This window comes from Phocoena phocoena, chromosome 8 (assembly GCF_963924675.1).
Source record: "Phocoena phocoena chromosome 8, mPhoPho1.1, whole genome shotgun sequence".
NCBI lineage: Eukaryota > Metazoa > Chordata > Mammalia > Artiodactyla > Phocoenidae > Phocoena > Phocoena phocoena.
Window position 1 is genome coordinate 53,896,932 of NC_089226.1, and position 24,051 is coordinate 53,920,982.

Genomic DNA, 24,051 nt, shown 5'->3' on the forward strand with positions numbered 1-24,051 from the left:
GAGATCAGGGCAGGGCTGCAGCTAGGGCCCAGGCCTACCCCTGCCAACGGGCAGGGGCATAAGTAGGCTGAATCAGACTCACCAAGTACCTGGGTGGGCACCTTCTCTTCCCCAAAGTCATTCAGGAGAGTTAGATCCCTCGCTTTTCTTTCTTCTGGGTAGTCCAGGAATCTGGGAAGCCCCAGCAAGGAGAGAAGTGTCTGCCCAGGAACTAACCGAGAGCAAGCCTGCTGCCAGTGTTCAACAGATGTCGGCTGAAAATGATGACTAAGCCCCTCGAAATATCCTGAAATATTACCCTGATTTCTGAGTTGCCCCAAGGAAATCTAAAACATGAGAGGACAAAAGGAGGAAGAAAGGGGAAACAAGTATCCTTAAGAATGTGCTGTGTGTGCTGTTTGATGGGTGCTGTGAAAGGGGAGGGGGCAGGACAGAGAAGTAGAGTCAGCGGGCCTGGGTGTGAGTTCGGCCCTGCCTCTGTGATTGTGGGATTCCTGTTTGCTCCCCTCTTACTAGTTGTGTTATTCGGGACAAGTCTCCTACCTTCTCAGAGCCTCAGTTGTCTCAAAGCTGGAAGGGGGATCATAATACATGCTTTACAGGGTTGTTTTTAGGATAAAATAAGACCACGCCTGTAAAGAATTTAGCATCATCCCTGGCACATGGTAATCACTCAGTAAACAATGGACAGTAGGATTGTAGGCACAATCAGTAAACATTTATATTAGACCTACAATAAAGTAGTACTTGTACTAAGCATTGGGAATACAAAGCTCACAGTCTAGTAGGAAACTCACTGTTCTCTCATTTAATTTTCAGTCTGTGAGTAGGAATAATTATTTGCATTTTGTTGATGCTGTCAGAGAGGTTAAGTAACTTGTCTAGGTCACACAGCTGATGAATGGCAGGGCCAGAATTCAAGCCCATGTCAACCGGACTCTGAAGCACTTGTCCTCTTCAGGACAATAAGCTTGGCCTTTCTCCTTTATTTCTTCCAGAAAACAAAGGAAGCAGCCAGGCAAAAGTTTACTTCTTCCATTTCCTTATTTAAAAAAAAAGGAAAGAAAGAAAATGTAGTATGACATTCAGGTGCGGGTGGAATTCCTGGAGGATGTGCCTCCGAATCCATATTTGCTTCAGATTCATTAATATGCCAGGCCTGGAGTTCTACACCCCTTCAGCAGTGTCGGCGAGCCTCTGCATTTCATCCTATATCGTCAAGAGACATTTTCTGTAGGAGGCCCTGGGCTGTAGAAATTAGGTAGAGCAGTGATAACTGTGGTTATGAATATAACTGTTTGATTAAGGTTCTATGCCAGCTGCATTATTTGTTTCACAAACCTGAGCTGGGCTGATTGGATTTCTCTCTCTTTTTTAACGTAAGTTGATTCTGAAATTGGAAAAATAAAATATTCCACGGCCAAGAGAAAAGAATTGACTTGGGGAATGAGCCCAGGTGGTGCCCACAGACTTTTGCATTAAAATGAAGTTAGTGCCGTCTGTGCCCTGGCGGCAGGGATTTGCTCTGTAAGCTGCTCATGACGCCATGGAAGAGAAGGGGCACGAGCTTGGAGGTCGGTCACCTTGGGAGGGCAGTGACCAGGAGCATAGCACTTAACAAGGCATTCTCAACTATGAATAACAGTAGTCATCGTACCGTCTTGGAGCACCTGCCATGCTGGTAAACTGTAGGGTGCAGGGCAGAAAGTAAGCCGTAGCCGTTAAGAGCATGGGAGTTGAAGTTAGATCCGAATTCCAGTCTTGGCATTGAGCAGCTATGGGGCATGAGCAGATTGTCTCTCTGAGCCTCAGTTTCCTCATCTGTAAAATAGACGTAACGATAGCTAGCATTTGGTGAGTCCTTACTGTGTGCCGTGAATGCTCTTTGAGCTTTACGTGAATCCTCCCAACCACCCCACGAGTACTATCTCCATACTTGAAGTCAGGAAAGAGGGCCACACAGCTAGGAAGTGTTGGAGCCAGGATTCACACCCAGGCTGCCTGGCTCTAGAGCCCACACGCCTACCACTCTGTGTTGTGTTCCTCGTACACCGGCCTCAGAGGACTCTTGGGGAGAGGAAACGGGTAAAGAAGTGCATTAGAGATGCTTAGCAGAGGAGCTGGCAGCTCAGTAAGCCTTTGAGGCCATTATTAGTGCTCTGATTACATTTATGCGGCCTGGGGTTTGAGCTGGACACTTTGCCGAGGACTTCAGGAGGACAAATGCCTTTTATCTGTTCCTAGTATGACTTGGTTCATGGACATTGGTGGGTGGAATACCTGCCTAAGATCTCCTGAGCTTGTATCAAAAGGAAAAGCCGGGCCTCCCTGGTGGCGCAGTGGTTGAGAGTCCGCCTGCCGATGCAGGGGATGCGGGTTCGTGCCCTGGTCCGGGAGGATCCCACATGCCGCGGAGCGGCTGGGCCCGTGAGCCATGGCCGCTGAGCCTGCGCGTCCGGAGCCTGTGCTCCGCAGTGGGAGGGGCCACAGCGGTGAGAGGCCTGCGTACCGCAAAAATAATAATAATAAAATAAAAATAAACTTAAAAAAAAAAAAAAAGGAAAAGCCACACGTGGTCATGTCGTAAATGATAGAAAGCGTCTCTCCGATAGTATAATTAGTTGGATGCCGGAAGTGGGACCTTTTACAGCCTGAGGGAAAAGGTCAGGATCACTCGGGCGGGGGGGTGGGGGGGGTCTCATGCTGCCGTGTGACTTGCTGCGGTTGGGTGGGTGCCCTTCTGCTGAGGTAGAAGGTGTGTGTTTCCATGCAGTTTCGAGAGGCTGGGAGGCCACTGCTTACGAGCTCTGCGCCTGGGCAAGCCTCTTAGCCTTGCAGGGCCTCGGTTTCCCCGTGTGTAAAAGGATAATAACACCTGCCTCTCAGGGTTGTTATTCGGGTGTGTCATCAAACAGTAAAGCTTTTGTGGTCCCCAAACACCTCATCCATGGAACGATTGACATGACTGTTGCTCAATCAAAGCAAAAATATACGAGAGGTTTTGCATTTAATAAATTGCTCAATGCGTAGAGCTTAAGTACTTCTGAATTTATTTTTTCTTCTTCCTTTGCCTCTAGGAGGCTTGATCCCCTGCAAGAGTAGAGCGAGCAGAGAGATCTGTGCTGGGATCTTGACTTGGTATCATTTCCTAGTGATACGACCTTGGGCAGGTTTCTGTAAATCAAGATGTCATATCTCATGAGGTTGCCCCGAACGTTGAGGCCTGAGATACCCCATTTGCAGAAGTCATAGGCGAAGGCGGAGCAGGCTGATGAGGCTCAATTTCCTTGTCTGTAAAATGGGGAAATTAAGACCCACCTTTAGTGTTGTTCTAAAAATGAAATGAGGAAACCTTTCTGAGGGCCCAGCTTATAGTCGTGTGTCAATAAATATTCATTCTCCTCCCCACCGATAGCCTCCTGGTGCTCAGACCCAAAGACCCTGCATGGACAAGGGCTTCTTTCGTTTCATTCAGCAAACACTTACTGGTACCTTAATAGCCTCTAGAGGGAAGACAGCTAAAGATACGGTGAAGACCAAGCCCTAGGTGAAAAAGATCAGATCTCTGCCCTTGGGGATTCCACAGCCCAAGGGGAATGTAACTTGATGGGATTCTAAGGAGCTGTGAGAGGAGATTCATAGTTAACCTCAACTGAGCCCTTCTGTTTGACAGTCCTGTGCTCAGGACCCAACATGCACCGTCCCACTAAACCTCTGAAACAAGACTAAGAAGCAGATGGCGCCATTATCCCCATTTTACAGATGGAGAAGTCAAGGCTTTCAGAGGTTAAAAGCTCACCCAGAGCCAGCCATAAAGCTAGTAAGTGGTGGAACCTGGATTCAAACTCAGTTCCCTCCAGCTCAGCACTCACCCTCCTGGCCACAGGGGCGTGAAACTGGGGTCCCAAAAAAGATTTGTAGTGCGGCCCAGCGTGTAAGTGGGTTTGAACCCAAGGCAGCTGGAGCTTCGGCCGTGGCACCTAACCACGCGCAGTAATGCTCCGTGGGTGCTAGCAGCCTGTCGCTTCATCTCGTCACGTCAATGTCTCTTCCAGGAGAAGGCAGTTTCTTCAGAACTACTGGTGGATATAGAATGGAGGGAGGGATGTGAACATGATGGCTGAAAATTCACCTCTCCGTGTGCTGGTACTTAGCCTCCTGCGGGGCCCATGCAATGGGGGAGGGGCGGGCTTGGGGAGTACAGTAAGGAAAACCACCCAGTAAACTACCTTGACCTTCAGTGCTGATGTTGATTTCAACAAAATAGATTCTTCCCTGTGGAAGCCTTGAGATTCATGGTCTTGATTTCCTTTTCATGACCTCTTCAACCATTGATAAAAAAATAGAGAGTTGATGCCAGCCTCAGTGATCAGCTGTGTAACCTGTGCAGTTTGGAGAACATCAGGTGAAGTTTAAAGAGAAAGATCAGGGTGCCCAGAGGGCCCAAACCACCCCCTGCCCCTTGGGAACCAGTGTCAGCACCCGGGTGAAAGAGCCCGCCAGTTACCCCAGAGAGAGGAGTCATGCTTCTAGCCTCACAGCCTGTGATGTATGAAGATAAGACCTCCACGCTGGGAGCGTACTGTCTGGTAGAAGAGACAGTTATGCAAACAAGTGATCATAACTCCAAGTGAGCCATGGGGGTTAGAAGTGCCCAGAAAAGGGGCTTTGAACGCAAACTGGCAGGCGCGGGGGTTGAGGGGGTGGTCATAAAAGGCTTCCTAGAGAAGGTAACTTCTAGTCTGAGTTAACCAGTAAAGGAGGAAAAAACACCTTCCGTGCAGAAGGAAAAAGCATGTGCAAAGCCGTGAATGTGAGACAGGCAGTGAGCCGTCTCATGAGTGGTTTATAATTAGCCTGTTAACCTTGGCACCTTCTTAAAGAGGGGAGTGGGGAGCTGTGGGTGCAGCCCTGGAGTGGTGGGTGGGCTCAGGTCAGATGGTGAGGGTCTTGTCCTGTGGGCAATGGGGAGCCATAGAAGGCTTTATGGCAGGGGAGTGACCTGGAGCAGGGGTGAGCCAGTGGGCTGAGACCCCAGTGTCGTCTATGGCCCTGGTCTGGGTGTCCACTGATGAGCTGAGGTCATGACAGTGGGAGAGGTGAGAATCCCAGAGATGTGGAGGGCAAAGCCAGAGTATGGCAATCATGGCTAAGCTGTTGAACCTGAAAAAGAGGGAGAAGGCAATGGTGATCCCCAGCCGCCTGCTTTGATGGATGGAGTGGGTGGCGTGGCAGCAGGTGGTAATACTGAGATCAGGAGCACAGGAGAGGAAGCCAACTGGAGAACGCTCCGTACGAATTTCATTTGAGCGGCAGAGGCTTGACGTTCAGGGAGGAGGTTGAGGCTAGTTATTTCAAACCACTTCATTGGCAGGAAGAAGGGTTTCCTGGAGTCGTGCTGCGAGTTCCTCCAGGTAACCTCCTGGGCTCGGCCCCGATTCTTCCTCCTAAAGCCCATGGAGTAGATGTGCCGCTTCCTCCATCCTTTGGCTGTTTGAAGGCAGCAGTAGTGCTTTGCCCATCTCCTTCTTTCCAGGAAATTCCCCGAGAGGAACAAGGGAAGCCACGAGGAATCAGACTGTCAAAGGCTGGAAGGAACCTCAGGAGATCATCTATCAAATGAAGGAACCTCCTTTTTCAGACAGATCGAGGCCCAGGGAGGGGAAGGGAGTTTTCCAAAGCCACAGCGTGAATTAATGACACAGCGGGGAACAGTTCTTCAGTCTAGGACTCTCTACTGCACCACATAATTGGGTGTTTAATTTCCGAGCTATGAATTGTGTGGCCTAAGTGACGAGACTGGGAAAGCTTATCGTAGGCATGTGGTGTATTTCAGCTGGACTCCTAGCCACACACTCTTTGTTTAATCCCTTTCCCTAACCTGTCTCCTCCCCAGGCTAACAACATTGGTCCTCTGTTTATCCCCATAGGAACACAGTTTCTAAAGCCCTCACCATCCAAGGAAGCCAGGGAAAGCACTGACTAGCTCCAGAGGCTGCAGGGGGGGATCAGTGTCTACAGCACTGGCATGACCCCCATTCCAGGTGTCCCTTCTCTGGCCCCATTCCAGCTGATCAGCACAGCCTGACCCTCACCTCCCTCCTTCTTCGTGCTTTCCCTCTATGAATGCAGACTACTGCATTAAATCTGCTTCAGCACACTGCAGCCTCCTGTGGAACTGAATTCCACCTCCTACACCCTCTCTCTCTCTCTCTCTCTCTCTCTCTCTCTCTCTCTCACACACACACACACACACACACACTCTCTCTCTCTCTCTCACACTCCTATTGATAGGTAAAGGCTCCTTATTGATTTGGGACTTAACCTAACAGTTTATGGGTCAGACCATTTTTGAAAAGGGCAGGAAGGTAACAGTGGAAGGAAAGAAGACTTAATTGACAAGCAGAAAGCTTTCCCAGGACAAGTTCTGCCCTAAGGTGGACACAGCTTTAAGCTGGGGGACAGCCATGTACCCAGGAAAGATCCCCTGTGGTTGTAGCCGACCTTTTCTGATCGGTCTGTTTGGATTTTACAGGCAGGGACTTCGACTAATCCATCTCTGGGTCTCCAGTATCAAGCACAGGGCTTATAGAGAGTGACCTTTGTGAAAGGAAGGAAAGCAGGGAAGCAGGAAGAGAGGGAGGGAGGAAAGAAGGACCACGTTTCTCTTCCTTCCAGGCCACCTTTCTGCCTTCTTTGGTGCCCAGTCACACAGCACAATCCAATCCGCCGACTTGCTGTGCACATCTTTAGCAAGCAGATGTTCATTAACAGATTCCCCAGGTTCATCTGCCAAGAATGATTCAGCCTTGATTTTAGAATTAGAGAGGACTCCCACCACTTCCTCCTCCTGTTTGTCAGTTGGGGAAACTGGAGCTCAGATAGGTTAAGTGCCTTGCCTAAGGTCACACAGCAATTAGCAGCTGATAGGGGCAAGCACAAGAATGAAGTTTGGGCAGATGTATACTGGGAGAGAGTTCTTCCAGGTTCAGATGGTGGCCCTGCCAAGTTGTTCATTCGCATGCTTAGAACAGATAGCTTTTGATGCCCTTGGCTTAGTTTGTAAATTACCATGACTCTGGAAATAGCAATGCTGATTATACCTCTCTCTGACAGAGACTCCTGACTCTGCTCTTTCCTCACCTGTCTGGTGAGGACAGCAGGGTGTCCCTCACCCACACCCCACCCTAGGAGAGCACTTGTTGCTGGATGAGGAATCCTGAGTGCGTTTTAACGAAGCCTGGGCGTTCTGGTTCACTCCTGTGACTACTCTAACATTTGGCTTGAAAAGGCTGGAAGTTGGGGTGAGCCCTCTGAATACCCTTAAAGCTGCCCCTCTGGCTCCAGGTCCTTGCAGGTGGGCTCTAGCCTCTCCCTCTGCTCCACTCACAGCTCTCCACTCCGAGTGCCCAGGTGTCCACACCATCCTGCTGCCTTAGGGGCCTGCATCTCTCAGCCTCTGGGCCTTTGCTGGTGCCAGCTCCCTGCCAAGAGTGCCTGCTCCCTCCCCTTTATATACCTTCACCCTGTCTCTCCCTCAGTACCCAGTTCAAGGTCTCGCTCTTCCTAGAAGTTTCCCCAGACCATTCTGACTGTAACCCATTATAGCCTTGTGGGATGAGGCTACTGCCTGAGACACTGCCCTGAAGCAGGGCTTCAGAGGATGGAGCCGGGGGTGACCTCAAGCTCTTCCCCCTTCCTCCTTCCAGTGTCCTGCTGTGCTAACAATTAGCCAAACCTATCTGGAAGCCAGGGGCCAAGGGAGCACAGGTGATGGCAGCCCTTAGCAGTCACCTCCTGTGACAGAGAGTGAGTGGAAACTGGGGACGGGGGTGGAAGCAAACAGGGAATAAAATCGTGTATTATTAGCTATTTACCCATCCTAGACTAATTAGGACTAGACTAACCACTGACTGGATGGCATACCCTTTAGGATCACCTTTAAGTTTACTGGTTCCTGTGCATGGCATGCAGCTGTCTTCCCTGGCCCCCTCCTGCCTGCCAAACACCAGGTGTGCTCTCCAGTCATTGGAACAACCAAAAAACAGCCCCTCCCGCATTTCCAGACGGCCCTGTTTGGAAAACCACTGCACTATACACTGGGGCTTTTGCATTAGTTTAAGGCATTGTCCCTTCATTGCTGTTTCTCACATACAAGCACTTTAACAGTCTGGATTCACTCAAAGTGCTGAACGAGGGAGCAGAAAAGCCACACTGTGACCTCAGGGTGCCCTTTTTTACTCCCCATCAAGAGCACTGGGAGAGTAGCCTCAGGAAGCTCCAGCCTGCTGCCCCAGCCCCTGTGGGCCCTCCCTGTTTAGAGGCCCTGCACATGGGCCATGACACAGAACAAACAGCACAGCAGTGAAAGTGAACAGAAAGCATGTGTTCAGGGAGAGAATGGATGGGCAGAGAAAACAGCACACAAATGCAGCCCCTGGCCTCGTGCTCAGACCAGTGGTTCCCATTCGGACGCCACTGTTCTTATTCCTTCTGAGGCAATAAGAATAACGCTGATAGCTCTCTCTCTTACACAGGACCCTACAGCGTGCGAGGTGCTTTCATAGACATTTGACAAGAAACCAAAACTCAGGTTCAGTAAATTGTCTGAGATTGTATAGCTTGGAGGAGGCAGAGCGGAGGCTGGAAGTCAAGCCGTCAGATCCCGTCTGCCGACTGTGGTGACAGAGAGCTCTCTGGCTTCTCTAAATTGGTCGAGGAGGCCAAGGTTCATTAGCTGAGCTCTCAGCACCGCTACTGCCCCATCCCGAGTTAGTGGTAGTCGATGGCATTTTAATGGAAGCCAAATCACTCTTTCTCTTGGCATTCTCAGGCAGCTGGAGTATTTGTGTTTTATGATAATTAAATACCATCATCCTTCATATCTGACAATCTTTAGGGCCCGATTAATGACTGCAGCGCACGCTTGGTCGTCGTTAACTCTGCGGCCAGGAGACCTCTCGGCGCCTGGCGGCCGTTTCACGGGGTTGGAGGTGGACGCCCAGCCTGGCACCCTTTCTCAGAGCCAGTGCCGGCCTAGATCGCAGAGCTGCTGACACGTTCAGATTCTTTGCCTGAGCCAAAGCTCTGGAAGTTTATGTCTTTTTCTCATGAATGTGCTCTTATAAAAGGGTAACGACGCGCTCCACTGGAGTCTCGCTGGCAGTCAAGCATCCCACAGGCAGTCTGGGTCCTGCCTGCAGCCTGCCCCCACCTGGTTCATCCTCCACATGGCCGCCGGGAATCTGCCTCAAAACACTGGTGTGATCATGGCCCTCCCGCCTCAGAGCCCATCGGAGCGCCCTCCCACCCTCCCGATAAAGGCCAAGTTCTTTTGTTTGGCATCTCCAGGCGACCACCACCCAGACCTGCTCCCAGTGTCTCCGCCTGGCCTCCTGCCACTGCCCCTCACAGCCATCCCATAGTAGTTAGAGAAATGCCCAAGCCGGCCTCACGTTCACTCTCTCCTTCTCTCTCTCTCTGTCGACTCTGGACCCCCACACATGCATCATCCAATGCCTAGAATAGCCTTTAGACACAGGGCACATGTCACTTGCCATGAACCCTGCCCCGACCCTGACAGTCAAGCTGGCGGCCCTCACTGTGCTCCATTGAGCTCCAGCGGGGCTGCAGTGTAAGGCTAACGAGGATTCTGGGAGCCAGCGCTTGTGGACCGCTCGCCATGTGATGGGCATCAGTGTGGGCACTTTCCCCGTGTCCACTCCCTCCGTGTACGTAAAGCAGGGTGGTTAAGAGTGTGGGCTCTGGGGCCAGATGCTTGAGTTCAGATTCTGGCTCCATCACTCGGTGCTTTAGGAATCTTGGGCAAAGTTCCTAGCCTTTCTGTACATTAGTTTCCTCATCTAAAAATTGGGGAGTAATGATAGTACCTTCTTTGTAGGGGTGTTATAAGGATTAAATAAATAAAGCATTCGGAACCAGTCACATAGAGAGTACTCAGTAAATGTTAACTATTATCTCGTCATAATTACTGTCTTGTGTAGTATCTATTGGTGTGTCTTATTTTTACTAAATTGTGAGCAGCTCAAAGTCAGAGACCATATTTCTGTCATCTCTAGATCTCTTTATTCATTTGATGATAGCCCTCCCTTTTATTACATTACTACTGTATACTTATTTTATAGTTGAGGAATTAGAAGCTCAGAGAACTTGAGTGACTCGCCTCAAATCATGTAGCTTGTCAGAGACAGAGCCAAGGTTGAACTTAGGTCTGGGAGGCTCCTGATCTCCGCTCTGGTACTCCTTTTACATCTGTCCCCCAAACACCAGCTATTTGTCAAGGCTGGGGCTCATCCTCAAAACTCCTCAAGTCCCTGCACACAACACAGGGCTGTTCTATTGCTGATTGATTGAACAACCTCAGGGGCCCTCTCCTTAGGGTACACCCTGAACCCAGGTCAGAGCAGCACCCTGGTTTGCTCTGAGATGCTTACCTAACGCAGAAAGGGGCCCTACTCTTTGAGGACATGGAGACCCCGTGTGTCCAGTTTAGTGCTGCGTGGCAGGCTGCAGCCATTCTCATCGCTTCTGATCTGCACGTCGAGCTACAAGCACCTTCCCGAGACCAGGGCTCCTGAAAACCAATGGGGTTGTCCAGAGTGGGATTCACCTGTAAAAGAAGAGGACCACGTTCCTACTCTTTCTCTCTCAAGGTTTTTTGCTTTGGCACCCCTATTGTAAATGCTGTAGAGTAATCGTCACGGTGACAGTTTAGCACTTTATACCTTATCCATTCAGCATGGCTTTACCATAACCGTGGAATTAATAGTTACTTTTTTTTTTTTTTTGCATTACTGTATCTCAGGCACTATGCTAAGAACTTTATATATATATATATATATATATATATATATATATATATATGATCTCATTTACTTCTCATAATGGCCCTGTAAGATGGGCGTTATCTCCATTTAATGATAAGAAAACTGAAGCTCCAGAGAAGTTAAGTATCTTGATCAAGGTCACACAGCTTATAAGTGGCAAAGCCAAACCTTAAACCCAGGGCTGTCTGACATCAAAGTCTAGTCTCCTTCTATCACCTACTGCTCTGCCCAGCCCACTGAAGAAGACTCACTGTGATCCCGGGTCAGGGAGATGCAGTCCAGAGGCATTTGGTATTCAGGATTTTTGTGCATATAAAATGAAAAACATCTGAGGTGTTGGAGGGAACCAGCAACTGTAAATATACGTGAGAACTGGTAGGAAGCAAAAAACCTTCCTGGAAAACCGGGCTTGCAAAACTCAGATAAGCAAGTGACCTTTACTGACAGAGGCGTGCAATGGAACAGTAAAAAGGACTCATACCTGGGCTTGATTCAGAGAGATACTTAGTGGCTGTATCTGCGAAAAGAGGGTATAAATTAGAATTACACCACAGCTTTGCACATGTACCAGTGCTTACACCCAGGTAGCAGAAGAGAAGCCATTGCCTGTGCAGACAAGAGGTCCACCTACCTGATTTGTTCTCCCTTCTCTGCCCCCCACGTTCCGTAAATATTTACCCGTGATTTGGGGTGAATGGCGCAAGGGCCCTTCCCCTCAGGGCACAGTAGGGGCTCACTCTGTATTTGGCACTTGAGCAAAGGATATCCTCCAGAAAGTGGTGACACAGGAATGTGTGCACCCTTCACAGGTGCACAGACCAAGGACCAGGAAGGTGATGTGAATTATTGGAGGCCACCCAGCCAGTGAGTAGGAACCACAAGAGAGTTCTCTCTCTTAGGCCATCACTGTCTCATTCACCACTGTATTCCCAACACCCAGCTTACAGGTCCTGGCACAGAAAGGGGATTCAGTACATGCTGAATGAGTGAACTGGTTCTGAATTCCCTCTAAAGATGAGAGTATAAATTAGGGAGGATAAGGGGAGAAAAGAAGGCCTCTCCTCTCTGTCTTCCCTCCTGGCCATAGGAGCAGAAAGGAGTCTCCGTTCAGACCAGAGAAAACATTTGCTCCTCGGGAAGGCCATGTCTTTTTTGGGGTTGTGAGTGCACTCCCATTGCTGAGCCCCTGAACACAGAGCCTTTCCCTGGGAAACCTGGGAGACATCAGAATCCCCTTTCCTAGTGTTCTCAGAATGGAAGGGAAAGAGAGAGAGCCCAGCTGAAGCATCTGGGACTCTGGTTCCAGGCAAGTAAGTAAAGGGCTGTATGGACCCATGGCCTAGAGAGCCCAGGTGGCCTGCTGTCATTTTTGGCATACAGAAATCCTCCACACCAGCCTTACCCTCCTGGACAGATTGCCCAGACTGCTCACAAGAGCCACTTGCTCTGTAAACCTACATTGAGCACCTGCTTCATTCTAGGACCTGTGATCAACAGCACAGAGGGAACAGGGGTTTTTATACCTACTAGAGGAGGCAAGGTGGGGACATGAGTATGCATGCTCTGGGGGAGACAGAAAAGGTGAGCCGTCTAGGTTACCTGCTGTGTTAGCATTCAATGGAAGAAAAGGGAACTTTGGGGAGGGTAGATCAAGGAAGGCTTTCTGGAAGGGGTGGCAATTGAGCTGAGCTTCAAAAAATAGAACAGATTTGGACCAGGACGTTCCTTATCCCCATAGGAGAATTTCCTTTTAGACGCTTATACTTAAAATCTCATCATTTCAGGACTCTTGCCAGTGCTTCTATCAAGCCAGAGTCGGGCATCCTACTTAGTCACGAAGCAAGTGTCTGTAGGCTTGCAGGCCAGCCCGCCCTGACCCAGACCTCAGATGCTTGCTCTGTTCACTGAGGGTCTTTTTCTTGCCTTTGGCCATGGACTGAGACGGTCAAGCAGGTATCTGTGTTTTACGCAAAGGCACCATGGTTTGGTAGACAGAAGTCAGGCTGTGGGTCAGCAAGGACCACTCACTAGTTTTGTAAGCCTCAGCTTCCTCGTCTGTAAAATGGGAATGATAATCACGCTGCCCTCTAGGAGCTGCTGTGAGCATTAGAAAGGTTCAGGCTGTGGAAGCACACTTAGTGTGTGCTCAAATACATGGCAGCAGCTATTAATATCAATTAGGGAGAATGCCGTGGGAAGGTTGACTCCTAGCGATGGGCCAGGGGCAAGGACTAGGTCACCCTTCTCTGCTGGCCTGCTGAGAACCACTGGACAGTAGTGCCCTGGACTGAAAGGCCAGGGGTAGGGAGGGACCCTCAATCAACCCAGGAGGCCGCTTCTGCTGCTGGCTTCTTTTCCAGGCTCCACATGTCTCCATTAACGTGCTGCCTGAGGACAGGTGGACCAAACAAATGACCCTGCATATTCTCGCTTTCTCCCTGGTCCAAGGCTGTCTGTTCTCTGCCTGTTCTACTGGCTCCCAGGTTCTCTCCCTTCCCATCAAGGGGCATCTCTGTTGGCAGATCTTCTGGTCCAGGACCACAGCATGGTACATCTTCAGAGGGTACTGTTCATATTCTGTGGCCTTCCTGGAGACCATCTTCATTGGAGTGGCAATGTTAGCCACTCTGTGGCCTAGCAGATCTCTTGGCCTCTGAGAGGAAGGTGTGGAGTGTACAGGGAGGGAGCTGATGAGAGATGAGGCTGGAAAGCCAGGCGTGGATCAAATTCTAAAGGGCTTGGTAGATCCCATGTGGCCTTTATCCTGAAAACGGTTCGTAGGAAGGAAGTGATTTGCTCACATGGGTTTGTTTCTTTTTCCCTTCTATTGCTACCCAGCCCCACTCGCACCAAATTTGCTTTATAACTCGTTGGCATAAAAGACTGGGTTACATAAAAAGCAGAGAGTGACACACCTTCCACTAAAAGTAGCCGTAACACTGATAGTGCCTCACACTTGACTGTGCTTGATGGTTTCCAGAAGGCTGTCTGCTGAGCCAAGGAAGAGCACAGCCTTTGGAATATCATACCTGTCTTGGTTTGGATCCCATATTCATTGACTCTCAGTCCTCTCTGTGAAATACAGGGTTCTCGAGAGGAGCAAGTGACATGGAATACTTTGTAAACTGTGAACTTGAGAAATGTCTCCTTCCCATTGATTGCCTCATTTGATATCACTGTAGCTCTGTGGTTCCCTTAATAAACTCTTTCCCGCATTTTACAGATGATAAAACTGAGGCTCAAAGAGGTAACGTGACATGTGCGTGGTTGTCTTAGTCTTAGGCCTTTTTTTCTTTTTCTTTTTTAAAAAATTTTTATTGGAGTATAGTTGATTTACAATGTTGTGTTAGTTTCAGGTATACAGCAAAGTGAATCAGTTATACATATACATATATCCACTCTGTTTTAGATTCTTTTCCCATATAGGTCATTACAGAGTACTGAGTAGAGTTCCCTGTGCGATACAGTAGGTCCTTATTAGTTATCTATTTTATATATAGTAGTGTGTATGTGTCGATCTCAAATGTAAGTTGGTACAACCATTATGGAGAACAGTATGGAGGTTCCTTAAAAAACTAAGTATAGAACTACCATATGATCCAGCAATTCCACTCCTGGGCATATATCCATAGAAAACCATAATTAGAAAAGATACATGCACCCCAGTGTTCATTGCAGCAGTACTTACAATAGCCAAGACATGGAAGCAGCCTAAATGTCCATCAACAGAGGAATGGATAAAGAAGGTGTCATGCATATAAATATATTTAATAGATATAAATAAAATTTGTATCTTAATTCTCTCACCTGTAAAACGGAGATACAGACAGTACCTGCTTTGTAGTGGGTCATGAGGGTGAGCTGAATTAACACAGGTAGAGGGCTCAGAATAGTGCCTGGCACATAGTAAGGGCTCAAGAGATGTTAGTGGTGGTTTTTAATCCCCCCCAGACACCAGCGTGGCTCATTCCCTTTAGTCAAAAGTCACCTGAGGCCATCACTGTCTGTGTGACCTAAAGTTTCACCACTGCCTCCAAATACACAGGCCACAGCGCCCTTCCTGGCTTTACGTGTTCTCAGATTTATCACCATCTCGGTAAACTGTGTATTAATTTATCTTGTATTTTTCACTTGCTGTGTACCATTGTGTGTAATTGGTGACGCTCACATTTTAGCACACGTCTGAATCACCTGGAGCGTTTGTGGAATCAGATTAATGGACTCCACCCAAGATTCATGGCTCAGTAACTCTGGGGCAGGGCCCAAGAATTTTCATTTCGAAACAATTCCCAGGTGATGTTGAAGTTACTGATTCTAGCCATACCCTAAAAGTACCAAAGAAACAGCAGGAAGCTGATGACATGGGAGGCTAGTCTTTTTTTTTTTTTTTTTTTTTTTAATCTTATTATCTCTCGTACGAAAATGTCAGCTCAGTGGGGACAGGAGTTTTGTCTGCTTTGCTCCTTGATGTATCTCAGCACCTAGAAGAGCAGGCGCTCAATAAGTGCCTGTCGGGTACCTGTGTATTGACCGCCTGACCGTGTCCGGTTTGTCAGTGCCTGCGGCTGGCCCGGCTGCTGCCGCGCGGTCCCCGTGGGGCCGTCCCCGCCCCGCTGACTGCGCGTGTTTGTGCCCTAGATCCCCCGGGCGGCCTGCAGAACCACCCTCGGCTCCGGACACCGCCGCTGCCGCTCTCGCACGCCCACACCCCTAACCAGCACCACGCGGCCTCCGTTAGCTCCCTGAACCGGGGCAACTTCACTCCGAGGAGCAACCCAAGCCCGGCCCCCACGGATCACTCGCTCTCCGGAGAGCCCGCGTCCGGGGGCGCGCAGGAGCCTGCCCACGCCCAGGACAACTGGCTGCTCAACAGCAACATCCCGCTGGAGACCAGGTGCGGGGCGCGGGGCAGGTGCGGGGCGCGGGACGGCCGCGGGGCGCGGGACGGCCGGGCTGAGGCCCTCGGGCTCTGGAGGGACCCCGCTGTGTGCCCACCACCTGGCCCGGCCCGGGCGGCTGGGGTCTGGGCCGCAGCGTAGGGATACGAGGAGGGCGGTGGGATGATGTAGGGGAGAGAGAGCTGGGGCTTGGGAATCAAGCAGCCCTGAAGTTCAGGGCGAACCTGCTGCTTACTGAAGGTATGACCTTGCTCAATTTGCTGACCCCCTTTGTGCCTCACTTTAATACCCCACGGGGATGCTGCTCACTGGAGAAGGCTGTTGTAACAGTAGATGAGAGCTGATGTGTGTGAGCAGGGCTGTCATGTGGCAGAGAGCAGGCTCCCAGTGTTTGATTTGGGCCCACACCTCTGCTTTTCCCTACCGCGACTTGGTCACCCTCCACCTGGCATGGACTTGCCTGGCCTGCAGTGGGTGCTCGGTGGCTGCCATCTCCCCTCACCTCCTCTCCTCTCCTTCTGGCCTAGCCCTTCTATACCCAAAGCCCTAATAATCCCTACAAATAATTGATACATTTGAGTTTTAGTTTCAAGGGCTTTCATATGTGGGATATGATAGAATCCTCTACAACTTTAGAGAATAGGTATTACTATTGTGATCCCATTTAAGAGACTTGGAAGCTGAGACTCAAGAAGGGTAGGCAGTCCGTGCACGGCTGAGATTTGAACCCAGGTGGCCTAGCTTCCGGGCGCAGTGCTGTCTCCCTACACCACCAACCGTCTCCTCCTGGCCTGGACCCCTCTGCCTCTCCCTTCTTCCAGCCTCCTCGAATGCTTCTTTCAGCTCAGGGATTTCAGTCAGCCTCTGTTCATAGCCTCTGTTCTTCCTTCCTTTTGCTAAGCCACTATTTTTCCCAAACAGAAGGGATTTTTTTAAGGTTATAAAAACCATACAAACCCACTGGAGAAAACGCAGGAAGATATGAAGACGAAAGGTAGATGTACCCATAATCCTACCACTCTGAGATAAGCGCTCTTGGCTTTGGGGGACATAGCCTTTTCCTATTTTCTCTAAACTGAGGATGAAGTGTCCCAGGCTGGACATTTGGAAGCTCTTTCTCAAAGAGAAAGTAGTTCTCAAAGTAGTGGGAAATGAAGATTTTCTCAAACTCCTGTTCCTTATCTGGGAAGAGGACGAAAGTCATACCACATTTGAGGAAGTGAAATTAATCTATACGTGGAAGGCGTACCCATCTGACTCTGCCTGGTACATGACGGTGATATTCCCACGCTGAGCTAGTGGGTCCAGTGAGAGAAAATCAACATCCTTTTGTGCCATTTCACTCCTGTAGAATCATTTTTCCAAAAGCAAGTTTCTCACAGATGTGGCCCAACCTGCCCCCAGTCTCTTAATTAATATGTCTCTGTTGACAGTCTTCAAGATCATGTGTGACTTTTCCCTGCGCGCCTCCTTTGCTCTCTTCACGGACAGAGTCAGATAATTGTATGTCTTCCTACCCAGAGTAGCTTAATTAGATCTCCATTATTTCCAAAGTGCTTATTGAATGACAGCACATGGTTGGTTGAAAGAAGCCAGCAAGTAATCGATGGTTCTGATTCCCTGCATGGAGCACGGCAGCTACTCCCTCTGCTTAGATGTTCATTTTTCTCACATAGGATCAAAGTAGGTGGTTCTCGTCCCGGGGTGGAGCGACCCTTCTGCAGCCTCCCAGTCTCCTGAGGTGCTGAGCCATGGAGCTGCGGCTGACTTTCCTTGTTGTCGGCCACTGTGCTTTTTCTATGTCCTGTTTTCTTCTTCCCCTGCTGCTAGAAAGGGTATTCTGGGGCTTGGGGAAAAAAAAAAAAAAAAAGTAGATGGTTCTCCAAGTTTTTCAAGGGAAAGGAAGATAAAGGACCAGAAGCAGGGACATTCTCCTGATGGTTAGTTTGAGACGTGAAGGTGGTCCCAGCTTAAGTCTCTTGCCTCGTTAGCCAGTGCCCACGTGCCTATCTGACCCTCTCTCCTCCCACATCCATAGCTCAAACCACATGGAACTTTGTTTTCTTTTTTCTTATACTTTATCATTCAACGAATGTTCTGTAGAGCAGTTAGGAAATGGAAATAAGCAAGAAAAGAAAGGCACCCGTATCTGCCACCAAATGGTAATCATTGTTAACGTGTTGGCATATACTCATGTTTATATAACATTTTCTTGCTTTTCTAAATCCATTCACATGTATAACATGATTATGTAAATTTAATATTCAGTATATGTGTGTATATGTGAGTGTACATATATGTGTATTTATCAGTATTCCATCAAATCCCCAGGCCTTTCATGCCCCTGTGCCTTTGCACATGCTCTTTGCACGACTCTCTACCAGAGTCACCTTCCTCCTCACTTCTTGGTCTAGCAAAGTCCTTGAAGACCCAGATGAAATGTTTGAGGAAGGTTTCCGCTGTGACCTCAGAGTTCTGTGCATCTAAAGATAGCCTAAAACTGGGCTTTCCTGGTGGCGCAGTGGTTGAGAGTCCACCTGCCCATGCAGGTCCGGGAAGATCCCACATGCCGCGGAGCGGCTGGGCCCGTGAGCCATGGCCACTGAGCCTGCGCGTCCGGAGCCTGTGCTCCACAACGGGAGAGGCCACAACAGTGAGAGGCCCGGGTACCGCAAAAAAAAAAAAAAAAAAAAAAAAAGCCTGAAACTGGGAGAGGTGCCTAATACAGTGGATAAAACAATCAGAATTCTAGATCTTCATACCAACTGGTTGACAGCACAAAACTAACAAGGTATAGTTTAAGAGGGATCAGTGTCAAGTCTGGCAAATAGAATCAAAAGTAATTGTGATCAACTTGGTGAGGTGGGAAGGATGTGGGCTTTAGATCAGATGGATGTGGATTCCTACCTTGACTTTAGTGCTTACTAGCTGGACAGCCTCCTTAACGTCTGGACAGCCTCCTTAACGTCTCTGAACCTTGATGTCACCATCTGTAAATTGGGTTAAGAATTCATGCCTGTTGGGTTGGGAGTAAATGAAATGTATGAGAAACACACAGCACAGTGCCTGGCCTTAAAATACATTCTATAAAAGCCGTTTCCATTTTTGCCATATATATCTGCTCCCCATACCAACCCTGTGAAGAAAAAAGTCATTCAAAAATATTTATTAAGCTCCTACTCACTAGAAGAATTGAGAGGAAATCACAGGTTCTATCCCTTGTCTGCTTGGAAGAAGTGAGTTTGGCCCTGATGTTCTGAGGGCATCAGTGATGGTCCACTCACTGTAGCGAGTTGTTCAAAGCACAGATTTCAGGGTCAGACACACCCTATGCTCAGACCCCCCACCCCCACCCCAGTGCTCACTAGCTGTGGACCTAGATCTTATAAGTCTTCGTCTCTGAAAGGGAGAAAATATTAGCAAATTCCTGTTCTGATGATCTATTGCCACATAACAGACTACCCAAAACTTAGTGGTTTAAAAAACACCAGTTGACTGTACTTCACAGTGTGAATCAGCAGTTCAGGAAGAGCTCAGCTGGGCTGGTCTTCTGCTCCACGGGGGATAGACTGGGGTCAATCAGTGGTATTTGGCTCTTGGCTGGTCTGGTCTGAAGGATCCAAGATGGCTTCACTCACGTGCCTGACACCTTGGGGGAGACAGCTGGAAAGCTAGGCTCGGTAGGGCCCCTCTCCTTCTGATGTGGTCTCAGGGTCTCTCCACATGGCCTTCCCTGCAGGGAACTGTACTTTGTCCTCAGCAGCTCAAGGCTCCACTGCACTGAGACAAGAAGCCGTTGATCCTGCTAAACGGCTTGGCCTGGAACTGGCACGGTGTCACTTTTGCCATATTCTGTTGGTCAAAGCAGTCACAGGCCAGCCAGCTTCAAGGGAGGGACAGTAGACCCCACTTCTCAAAGGGAGTAGTGCCAAGAATTTTCATCCACCTTGAATCTACCATACTGCCCCATAAGGTTGTTGGAGCAATTACATAAAATAATGCCTGCAAATGTCTTAGCACACCGTAAGTGCTCAACCGCTTATCATGTAGTACTTGTTGTCCAGTGAATATTCACGCAGTGCCTACTGTGTGCCTGAGACATTTAAGAGAATAGACTCTTGCAGTAGGATAGAGATAAGCACAGGAAATGTGTTCTGATTGCCTCGGGATCCCCAGCACACAACACAGCCTTGCCACCTGCTGGGGGCTTGACAGATAGTAACACACAGGTGAAATGAATGAGTGAATGAATGATGGAACAAATGAATGGATACATATACTCACCTGAGACTCGAGTGGGGGCACAGAGAAGACTTCCCAACGGACCTGGTGCTGTGTGACTGTGTCGAAAAGCAGGTTTCCCCAGGGAGAGGCAGGAGGGAAAGGAGGGCCTGGAGAGGCACAGCCTGAGCAAAGCCCTAGAAGCCCCAGAGAGCAGGGCCTGTTTGAGACCGTTGTCCTAAACAGCTTTGCCAAGCACCACCAGAACAGGGGGCCTCCCGATGCCAGAGAAACAGCCACAGGCCCTTCCCTAATTGTCGCACTGAGTTTCTGTTGAGAGTCTAAAATAAATAGCTGAGCAAATACCGTAACAGCTGGCAGAATGACCAGGGGGGAATTCAGTTGCATGCTGGCAGGAAAAGGAAGGCTAGCAGAAGGACGGAGGAGAGAGAGGGCCTAGTTAACGCACTCCTTTCTCTGCCCCCGCTGTGCCTCTGACACTCCCCCAGGGTGACTGAGTCCCCCAAGGAGATCGAGTCTACCTGTGCTCCCCAGAGCTGCGATGTGATATTGCTTTAAGCCCTGCAGGTGCATCTGTGGTCCATTCTGGTGGGAGCCGTGTGTTCAGGGTCCCCTAAAACCTGATCCACTTCTTTCACACTCGGCAGCATCAGACGCGTAATTGATTCCGCAGGGACTGCCTGATTAATAAAGCATCAATCAGGCTCCTGTCGGATGAAGGGGAAGCTGGAGCAGAAGGCTGCCAGGGGCCACTTTGTGGTCATACTCAATTTGGGGAACAGCTCTGCCCACCCTCAGGGATGGGAGACTACCCCGTGGTCTCCAGCCCTGATGCGCTTCCCAGAATGGCACACGGTGTCTGCTGGTGTGCCAGGCCAGCCCCTGAGCATCGCAGGGAACTGGGAAGGACAGTCGTCCCTGTCATTGGTGATTCCGTCACAGACGTACATAAGATACAGCCACTGACACATAAGAAGCTGGAGGTCTAGGGAGGGAGGCAGACCCATAGATGAATGAATGGAGACAGGACTGTCTGGATGACGCTGTGAGAGGAGAGGAGAGGGTGTGGCTCCCTCGGCTTGGAAGCCTCAAATGACAAACACTCAGAGAGCCCTTACTGGGTGCTCTCATGAGCTCCCAACCAAGGAAGTTCATTAGAGACTCAGGGCCCAGGGTTTTTACTGGGGGCTGGTCACACGGACATCACCTGCCTGGCAAGTACCCCAAATCCAGACTCCCAGAAGGAAAGCAGGTGTTCAGCATAAACCATATTGTTTGTACAAATAAAACTCAGTGAGTCAGCCCCTCTTATCGGTTGATGGTGGGAACCCTCCTGAACCCTGAGCTCCCAGACACCAGCCAAGGGCCAGCCTTATAAGCAGGCCTTTCGAAGGATAGCCGTCAGGACCGCTATCTTAACTCTTCTGCACAGAAAGGTAGTCTTATTATCCTCCTCGCTTTAGAGGTGAAGAATCTGAAGAACAGAAAGCCTAAGTCACTTGCCTAAGGAGCCACAGTCAGCAGATGGCAGGGCCAGGAGCCGTGCCCAGGCCGGCTGACTCTGGAGCTTCTGCCCCTAACCACTGTCCAGCACTGCCTTCCCGATTATTAAAGGTAGCCTCTTGGGGCATGCATTAGTAGAATCTGCAGGGAGAGAGGAATTCTGAGATGAGGGACAGTTGTGCAAAGGCCGGGAGGGAGCTTGGCCTTTTGGAGAGAGCCAAGAGTTTGGTGAAGTGGGAGCTGCAGGGGCTTCCCAGTGGAGATGACAGTAAATGGGGGTCCCTGGTGGAGGACCTTGTGTTCCATGAACAGGAGGTTGCACTTTCCCCGTGGGCATGGGGGCTGGGGGTGGTAGAAGTAGGGGTGAGTAGCTGCCAACATCTTGCAGATTGAGACTGACATCATGAGATTGGCAGGGAAGACCTGGTTCATTTTTGTTTCTTTGTTCATCCCTTTGTTCACATGCCAGCTCCGTAACTAACTCTAAGTGTGGTCTTGGCCAAGTCTCTTAACACCCCGCACACCTTGGCAGGGGTGGGGGTCTGCAGAGTGTGGGGTGTGATCCCTGCCTGTCCTGCTCTACCGGGTGGCTGTCCCAGGGCTTAGGGGGTGGAAACATGGTCCAGGACAGTGGGCTCATGGTGAGAAGCTGGGCTGTTGAACACGGCAGTCCCGGAAGGACTACTGGCCACTGCAGCTTCCCAGCCACTTCCTTCCCCAAAGCCATGCATTTGGTGCTTGGGAGGCAAGCTCAACCGGCCCTGGGTCAGAGAGATGGAACCCTGCTTCAGGCAGCTCAGGGACTGGCCCAGGGCCCCCCTCAGGCTTAGAGGGGAGCCAGTCCCCTCCCCTCTCTAAGAAGAGCTTTAAGAGCAGTCTAGCACTACACTGCAGTTCCTTCTCCAAGCCAGCGGCAACTCTTTCCTTACAGGCAGCTTGGGGCTGTGAGGCGGGAGAGATCTGAGTTTGAGTCCCATCTCTAGCTTTCCACTGCCGTGTGATCTTAGTTTGTCACTTAACCTATCTGGGCCTCAGTTTCCATATCTGTAAAATGAGTTAACAACACCCACCAACATGAGGTCAGATGAATCCAGTGGCCATACCTGAGCTCCCAGCAGCAGTGGCTGGAGACCCTGCAGGACTGTGACCCAAGGAGGGCTCAGCGGCTCAGGTTCCCCATCAGGAAATCCTCATCACTTCTGTGTTTCAGAAGAACCAGAAACCCAGAGTGTTGGGGGCAGAGATAGACAGGAAATTTAGTAGGGCGCCTTGAACTGGGAGTCTGGACACCCGGGTTTTTGTTCCAGCTCTGCCACTGACTTGCTGTGTGGATAGGGGCAGGACACATGTCTCTCTGGGTCCTGGTTTTCTCAGCAGTCAAATGAGACCTAATAATTTGACCCAGAACTCAGTTTTGAAAGTACAGAATGAGGCTTACTATTTCAAGGCAATAATAGCATCCGAATAGGCAGCATTTCAGCAAGTGCTCATGTCACCCCAAACTCCCAAGTGAGCTAAATGATTAACATCCAAGTTAGCATGGGTGTGGACACTCTTTCAGGAAATCGTATGTACTCTATCACTCTAGAAACCCTTTGTTCTCTTGCATTGCCTCTCCCCTTGTTTGAATAGATCTGTACTTTTAGGAGATACTTGTCTGCTCTCTCTTTTTAAATAACTGTTTCCTTTTGAATTACAAAATTGAAAATTAAAATCACTCTTGATCCAGACAGTAGAAAATCCCCACCGTTAACATTTTCATCTTTTATCCTTTGTCTTTTTTCCCTGAATGAATTTATTTGTTTGTTTCTGATGCATCCTAAGTATAGATTTGACTCTCTGAGAGCATAGTCCTTACCTAGCGATGTAGGCCAGACTCCTACACATTCTGGCGAGCGTGCCACGCAGCCACCCTCAGGCCCTAGGGCGGCAGCAAGAACTCATCCCTGGGGCCCCCGGACAGGTGCAGTTAGGGCCTGCTCAGGCTGGGCTGTATAGACTATAAGAAGGCTGAAAATTTCCTCGTGAAATGCAGGGAATAGATGAAATAATAATACAACATCACCTGTGCTACCCTCAATTAAACGCCAGCTGCATGCTAGCGATATGTCTGCACGCTTATCTTTGTGTACCTCATCATGTGCAGTGTTCGGCAAATGTTATATGAGTGCCTGCTTCCATGTGTCAGGTATTCTTCTAGACTCTGGGCACACGGGCAGAGAATACGACCTGAGATTTCTACCCATGAAACTAAATGGCATTAGGAAAAAGCACAATAAGTGTATTATATACATACACACACACACACACACACACACACGTACGCTTGCACACATACATATACGTATATACATGTGTGTGTGTGTGCATGTCTAGTGCTATGTGGAAATCTAAAGCAGTGCAGGGGGCCAGTGGGTGACTAGAAAGAGTAGGGTGGGAGCTTTTATAGTTAGGGTGAGAAGGGAGGGACTGATCTGTACAGATATTTGGGGGCACGTGATTCAGGCAAGTAGCAGCAAAGGCTTAGCCTGTTGGAGAAACAGCGAGGAGGCCAGTGTAGC

The 24,051-nt window shown here is 49.5% G+C and overlaps 1 protein-coding gene across 1 annotated transcript in view; it reads left to right on the forward strand.

Moving 5' to 3' along the window:
• The window catches only part of TENM4 (teneurin transmembrane protein 4), a 385,687-nt gene that overhangs the window by 136,104 nt on the left and 225,532 nt on the right, over positions 1–24,051 (forward strand). The window contains exon 3 of the mRNA XM_065882183.1: positions 15,486–15,741. Coding sequence (XP_065738255.1) covers positions 15,486–15,741 — 256 coding nt within the window. The remainder of the gene's footprint in view (positions 1–15,485; positions 15,742–24,051) is intronic.